The sequence below is a fragment of the Mus caroli genome, chromosome 4 (assembly GCF_900094665.2).
Source record: "Mus caroli chromosome 4, CAROLI_EIJ_v1.1, whole genome shotgun sequence".
NCBI classification, from domain to species: Eukaryota; Metazoa; Chordata; class Mammalia; order Rodentia; family Muridae; genus Mus; species Mus caroli.
This window is the reverse complement of record NC_034573.1, coordinates 29,658,420-29,665,844: the sequence shown is the minus strand read 5'-3', so window position 1 is coordinate 29,665,844 and position 7,425 is coordinate 29,658,420. Positions and strand designations below refer to the sequence as shown.

At 45.1% G+C, this 7,425-nt stretch overlaps 2 protein-coding genes across 2 annotated transcripts in view; one reads left to right on the top strand and one right to left on the bottom strand.

The window, feature by feature from the left end:
- The first annotated feature begins 259 nt into the window (after positions 1 to 259).
- Positions 260 to 7,425, top strand: part of Mob3b (MOB kinase activator 3B) — a 194,867-nt gene continuing 187,701 nt past the window's right edge. The window contains exon 1 of the mRNA XM_021159739.2: positions 260 to 505. The gene's annotated coding sequence lies outside the window, so the exon portion shown is untranslated. The remainder of the gene's footprint in view (positions 506 to 7,425) is intronic.
- Ifnk (interferon kappa) lies at positions 2,162 to 6,073 on the bottom strand. The gene is made up of 2 exons (XM_029476041.1): positions 5,506 to 6,073; positions 2,162 to 2,289 (listed from the first exon to the last, which is right to left on the bottom strand). The coding sequence occupies exons 1-2, from the start codon at positions 6,071 to 6,073 to the stop codon at positions 2,162 to 2,164; spliced, it is 696 nt and encodes a 231-aa protein (XP_029331901.1).

Below are 7,425 nucleotides of genomic sequence, written 5' to 3'. Positions count from 1 at the left end.
ATGAGGTTTTTTTTTTTCTCCAGTCAAAATTCCCTCCTAAATATATCAAGTTTGTGTCAAGTTGACAAAGACCAACCAGGGCAGCAGCATCTTTTCTACTCTGACATCTTTCTACCTACATTGGGCAGCGGATCAAAGTTGAGAGACTTAGACTGCTCATTGTCTCAGGCTCTTGTGGAGATTAGAGGATTCTAAGGGCAACACGACTCCTCTTGCCCCCGCGTAGCTGCCTTTCCAGAGAAGGCCACCAGGGGACTCCGCTCTGAGCCGGTGAATTGCAGTGGCGCCCGGGCGAGCTGCGCGGCGCGCTGGGTGCATGTGGGGGCCGCACCAGAGCCGTGGTCGCTGCATCTGGAGTCACGCGTGCTGGCCAGAAACCCCTCGCGTGAATCTGCAAGCATCGCTGCTCTGGCTGGAGAAGCTCACTCTTTTCCTCCGGCTCCAGAAGCTGCTGCCGGCGTGAAGGAAACCAGCAGGGCCCTAGGCAGAAGGTTAAAACCCCACGGTAAGAGATCCTTCCAAGAGTGCTGAGGAGGCGCAGTCGCAGCTTCCCGCTTCGGATTGTGCCCTGATGGGCCGAGGTGCGGGGCACACCTAGGGAGGATCAGTCGTGCGGACCCCAGTCCTCACCCCTCCTCCGCGAGCTTCCGGGGTTGGAGTCTGGTTTAGGCAGTGAGGGCTTCTTGGCTTTCCTCTGCCTCCGGGTACGCACTTCCCGGGCTGGAATGTGAGTCCAGTTCCCACCCAGGGGTCTGTGGCTTTGATCTGAAATACACCCCCTCCCTCCCCCTAAAGGGTGCAGATCTCACTCGGGACCCATTCTGAATCTCAGATGCGGGTGGGGTGCGCGTCGGCCTGAAGCGGCGGGAAGAGAAACTTTTACAAAGTGCATCTAAACAGAGGGACGCTCCTGGGCTCCTGGATCCCAGAGCAGGCTCGGCGTGGGGCTGTGTAGGGAGGGCTACAACGCACAGTCTCGATTTGTCCTCCCTGGCTACCGATGCCTCATTAAGGGAGGTATTAAGAATAAGTAAATTTTGCTTAACTTTTGGACCAACAACTGTCAAACATCTGGGATCGTTGCCCCTCTCTTTCCGCACCGGAGAAGGTGAAAACTAAACTTTCCCTTCATTTCTCCTCCCCACCACTGGACCCCCAGGATGGGGTTGTTAATGGTAAAGAGCGGTTCCCGCCTCCTGGAGCGTGGCAGAGGCTCTAGACCACTCAGATCTCTTCCAGCCCCCTTTCAGACCGTCTGCAAGTCTTCCCCGCAGAGACCGGGCGACAGAGCCATGCTCCTGTAACCCAGTGAATGGCCTTTTGTTTCTCTGCGGTTCCACTATTGTTGCGCCTCTAACATCTGGTGGGGCTCCAGCGGGGAAGGAAGTCCCTTTCGCCGCTCGCGGGGCCTTCCACGCTGGTCTTTGCGGAGGCTCGGGTCCGGGATCCCCGCTGGGGAAGGACAGAGTTCGGGACCTGGCTAGGCCGCCCCACCCGGGGCTTGCGGTTAGAGGGCGGAGGGAAAGTTGTTCCTGAGCCCGCCTCCTAGGCTGCTTGTGGCCCAGGGCGCATTTCTCAGATCTTATCCCCAGCGAATCTGAAACGAGAGATTGGAGGCAAAGTTCTCGAAAGCCAGGAGATCTGCGAGAGGGTCCAAAGGACTTACAGAGGCGAGCTAAACGCATATGGAGGGCCCCACAACCCGGGCGATGGCCGGAGACAGGGCACCTCATCTCTACGGAAAGTTCAGGGGTGGCAAAATTTTAAGGACAGGCAGGCCATTGACCACAAAAGAGTGGAGACTAAAGCTAACCTGGGAAGGCTAAAGATTTTGCCTGGAAATGGTGGTGTCGTGATCCGCTATGAAATGTTCGTGGGCTTCTGACTTCACCTAAGGCTCCAAGTTTAAGACCCAAATTTTTCGCCGCCATGCAGAAAAAGCAAAGCCATGACTACGCAGTCCAAAAGGCAGATGCGGCCAGAGCACTGTTTTGGTTTTCATCTGCCCGAGAACAGGTGGCTTGGGGTAGCCCCTATTTCTCCAGAGGGGGGCGCCTGTTGGACTATAGCAGGGCGGGTTTCCTGGAATAAGTTAGGTGCTTGTATCTAGAGCAGTTAGCGTGTGTGGGTTACTTATTAAACAATCTTGGCAAGAGTAAAGTCACCTTCCAAAGCCCGCAGCGACCGGAACTGTCACCCGAGGGTCGACTAGAGGAGGTTTGATGGTATATACCTGTTGGGACCTGTGCCTCTTGCCAGGCTTGTAGATGTTGCCTTTGCCAATTTTTCCTGTAGAATTGCCAACCTTAGACCGTCTAGGAGATGCGGAAACATCCTTCCCCCACCCACCCACCCCCAGTTCTGAGTTTTGGCACCCTTCCTCTCCGACTCAGGGGAGAAAGAGAGGCTTATACGGAGCCACCTGTGACCTCTGCACCTCTCCATCACTCCACCCTTGCTCGGGATGGGGCCCTAGCTTGTTAACAAGCACTCTTACATCCCAACCCATCTTCAGATAGGTATAAATTCTGGGCTCTGCACAGGTCTGGTTTGCCCTTAAACTTAAAAGCATTTTGAGAGACTGTTAACTCAAGAGAGGATCTATAGAGAAACTTTCGCCGTGATTTCTAGATCTTGACGGTGGGGTTCTGAAAAGTAAAACGGCAAATTCTCTGGAGTGCTCAAGATACTCTAATGATAAGGGCCCACAAGTTCGGATTTCTTTGAAATTTAACAGTAGCAGCACAGTAACAAACGACCTGCTTAAGAAATACTGCTTGGGTTCTGTTTGCTCAGGGAGTACAAGAAGGCGTCATTAAAGTTAAAGTCAGGGCTTGGGCCAGCCAAGAAGGAAAACACAATCATTATAGAGGAAAATAAGGGTGTTCAATTTCGTTAATTTTAGAACTAAAAAAGATTTATCTAGAAAAATTATTGTAGGAAAAATAGAAACGTCATAGTTAAAACGTTAAAAACTCCTCTCTCTCTCTCTCTCTCTCTCTCTCTCTCTCTCTCTCTCTCTCTGTATATTCAATCTTATCCAATCATTTCCGTGGGATTCATTGTTTCTGAAGACACAGTAGAGTTGATACATTGTTACAATATTGAAGACTATGATACTGCCCATAGTAAGCACATGCCAGTGTATCAACTCCTCAGCAATGTATAAGAGAAGCTACACTCTACTCACCCTGTGTTATCATTGCTTTTCCATTTCTGTGGTGTTAATAAGAGAGGAATGTTTTATTGTTGTCTTACTTAGCACTTTTTAAAAATCAAGAGGGAGAATATACATTTTTATATTGTCCATTATCATTTCTATGTTTATGTTCTTTTTGGTAGGCTTGGTCTCTGATTATTTTATTTTAAGATGTACTCTATAAAAAGAATGTGATTGTGACTTCTGTCAAACTATCTATCCTGATTAGAAGATGTTTAGCTTTTATGGCCAGTTCTTTCTTCTCTTCTCCATATCCTTCTTGAAGTTTTGGGAATCAATTTCAGGGCCTCAGACAGTCATCCATGTACTTGACCACGGAACTACACTCCCACCCCACTTTGCCAGTTCTCTTCCCTTGCACAGAGCAAACACAGGGCAGGGCAGGACAGCGCAGGGCAGCAGCTATAATTTATGAAAGTAACTGCTGACATCTCAGCAGGGCTGCATAGGGGTCAGGCAAAGGTGTTAGAGAAATGAATGGAAAACGCCGTGTCTGCTGCTTTGCAGTCCATAGCCAGCCTCCCTCCCCACTGCCACAGTCCCAATCTAAAACAACCTTATTAATGAGCTTTTTTAAAAATCAAATAGATTATATTCATTCATTTTAGTGACTGATTTTTTTTGCTAGTAACATAAACGCCATAATGTATAACTTTGGTTTTATTATAAGTTAACATTTCTGCTAACTTTTCCACTGAAATTCATCTTTTGCTTGAGACTTTCTTTGACTGCACTGCCTTGAACCCTGAACTTGAAAAGTCTTGCATCTGAAGGTAGCATTAGCAGCATCCTGGTAATGGCTTTAGAATAAAGCATTCTTGGAGACATTTGAGCAGTTGCAGCTTCTATTTAAGTTCTTGCTTGAAGGTGGGTGATTCTGAAATATGATAGAGGAGGAGAAAGGAGAAAGTTCAGTTAGCTGAATAAAAACAGAAGAGTTAAGTAAATAATGTAGGTAATCTGGATTACAAAGTGACTTTAAAAAGATAAAAGTGGTTAAGGTACCACGTATTATTACAGTGCCTAATTTACTTAAATGATAGTACATAGCTTTCCAACCGGGAAAACTGGACATGAATGTAGAATTCCACCACAGCATGACTTTAGACCTTTACTTTAGGTGCACACACATAGAAAACCGCCTGCTATGAGAGAATGTCACTAATTTCTATGCCTTCCCCTAACCTCACTGCAGATCTGAGAATCCAGTCCAAGTGCCTTATGCATGTTAGACAAGTACAGCTACCACTGAGCTGCATCCGTAGCCTTTTCTATACCTTTAGCTATAGAAACCAAACAAAATGCTCCAGGCATGATCATGTGCTACATCAGAATCACAGGCTCTCGGGTGTTAAGGAGGAGCTCAATGATCAATGGATTCTACTATCTATAAATCTATCTATCTATCTATCTATCTATCTATCCATCTATCTATCTATCTATCCAAATTTCACTGTGGACCTTGACTTTTAAAGCAACAACTTACCATTCTTTAAACTTCAAAGAAACCAAACTGACAATTGATCTCAACATTTTTTTCTCTAGAAGAAAGATGGTTAAAAAAACAAAACAAAACAAAAAAAAAAACATTTTGAGCTGGGCGTGGTGGCGCACGCCTTTAATCCCAGCACTCGGGAGGCAGAGGCAGGCGGATTTCTGAGTTCGAGGCCAGCCTGGTCTACAGAGTNAGGCAGGCGGATTTCTGAGTTCGAGGCCAGCCTGGTCTACAGAGTGAGTTCCAGGACAGCCAAGGCTACACAGAGAAACCCTGTCTCGAAAAAGCAAAAAAAAAAAAAAAAAAAAAAAAAAAAAAACATTTTGATTCTATAGATTGGGTATTGGCTGTTAATGTGGTGAACTTTCGTAGAATCAACAGCCTTGGCAGCCAGAGAGATGATTTGTTGAAATGTTACCTTTTCAAATCTTCTCCCTGTCTTCTAACTGCCATCATGGCAACTTTCTTAGATGGCAGAGAAAAGCCAATAGAAAATGGTCAGAGGAAAGTGGCCGAGAGAGAAGGTGGAAAGGGAACCTTACTCCTTTCGACCTGTCTCCAGTACTGCCTCAGTAATTTCCTGGGGTCACCCAGGCACTGAGTAACACGGCCAGTATTGCTTCTTCTTAAAGAGATAGATATGGTTGTCATATCAAGGTCAAGCCTCCGAGACAGCAAACATTACACGAAGGACCAGTCTAACTGAGGACACTGCCCCATCATGCACTGCACAGCCATGCTTACAAGGAAGGAGGAAGCTATGGAGGGAAATGTGATTCTGAAAATATACCTGATGTCATTTTGAGTAGTTTTCTGGACTTGGAAAATATAATGAAACATCTTCTTATTTCCACTGTGACAATCTTCCACGCACAGAAACTGTATTTCTTATTTATCAGGAACTTTTTGATTCTGAAGAAATACTTGCCCAACTCCAGGTAGACTGTCAGGAAGTCCTCGGAGTGAGGATGTTCCCTGTTCTCTTTCTCCTCGTCCATGAAGCACTCGTGAGCTTGCCGCACTTGGTCAAAAAGTCCCGATCTGATGCGTTCCCAGTGTTCCTCTGTCACCGGAGGGATGGAGCCTTTAAGATTGAAGATAGTTAGTGCCAGAGTGGATATACGATAGGAGACGGCGTTTATCTCCTTTTTCATATGCTGGATGTATGGCAAAATCTCTTTAGGAAACTTAAAATCTGTGATATCTTTAAGACATCTTAAGGGAAAGCCGGTCATGGTTCTGCCCAGAAGTTTCACATTTTCCAAGATGGTATCATCCAGGTAAACACAGTTCAGAGATTGGATGGGCAGAATGTATAGAGCCACAAGGGCCACCAGCCATAAATACTTTGGAGTCATTCTCAACCCTGGTGCTTAGTATTTTTTTCCAGAGGGAAAAAACCCTGCAACACCCAGGACTGATAATGATGTTTTAGGTCCCTTTTCATGCTCTTATATACCTGTATATCTTCAACGGGAGGTGTTGTCTTAGATTCCTTTGCCTCCGGGCGCTTTTTTTCCCCCCGAGTGAGTAAAGCATTACTTTAGGTTCCCAGGTGACCCATCCCAGGACTGAAGACTCCTAGTAAACCTGACACACAGGGACTGGGGGTGTGGCTTAGTTTGTCAAAAACATGCAAGGCCCCAAGTTCAGTTCCCAACACTGGGGGAAAAAATATTCAGCTCATATCAAAGACATAATGATTCTTCTGGGATATATATTTTTGTACCTCATCCTATAGTCAAATTTCTGTTTTAATTGAATTAGTCATTAACCAAATGACTGCGATTACTGATGACTAGGTCACTAGCAATAACATTTAGTTTTCTCCAATCTTGACAAATTAAGCTTCTGTAGTTAGAACAAACCTCCTTCCTTCCTTCCTTCCTTCCTTCCTTCCTTCCTTCCTTCCTTCCTTCCTTCCTTTCTTTCTTTTCCTTCCTTCCTTCCTTTCTTTTTCTTTCTTCCTTTCTTCTTCCTCTCTGTCTTTCTTTCTTTCTTTCTTTCTTTCTTTCTTTCTTTCTTTCTTTCTTTCTTTCTTTCTCTCTCTCTCTCTCTTCCTTCCTTCCTTCCTTCTTTTCTTCCTTTCTTTCTCTCTCTGTTTTATTTTTTCCTTGTGTGTGTGTGTGGTGGTGTTGTTGTTGTGTTTGTTGTTTTCTTAATTTTTCTGGATCTCAAAGAAGACGATAAGCCTAGTTTGTCAACTTAGAAAACGCAAGGTGAATGAGATGGTTTTCTTTTGACACGTTAGGTTAATATTTCACAGCTATTCTTTCCTTTTGTTAGACTCATCTCTGGGTCGAATTTCATATACCTAAATCTTAGCAGTCTTCTGCTGGGTCTTATGTTTAAGTAATTTCTCTGCTTATTAGTCTCTCTGTTATATAGTTTAGATACAAATTTAGATTAGATGCAAGACTTGGGAACTTTGACTTCATTGTTTTTCCTTCTTGGTCGTTCTGGAATCTGTAATGTATTTTGTTTGTTCTGCTTGTTTTTCACACATACGGCATTTGGGTAGAAGGTCACCCATTTCAGCCAGCTAACTCATACCTAGGCTGCTATGACTACGCTAGCGTGGCTGTCTGCCATCCATGATGCTTTCTCTGTTTGACCAAATAATTTTTGGATTCTGGTCTTATCAAATCCCCCCCCCCTTCTTTTAAAAAGAACATAACATGACTTTCAAAGTTTATGTTCTTTTTTTTTT

Excerpts from the sequence above, each read along its gene's own strand:
- Ifnk (XM_029476041.1), bottom strand. The coding sequence starts at position 6,073 with ATGACTCCAAAGTATTTATGGCTGGTGGCCCTTGTGGCTCTATACATT. Across the intron at positions 2,290-5,505 it reads ACTACTCAAAATGACATCAG|GAAAAATTGGCAAAGGCAAC; the intron begins GTATATTTTCAG and ends GCAATTCTACAG.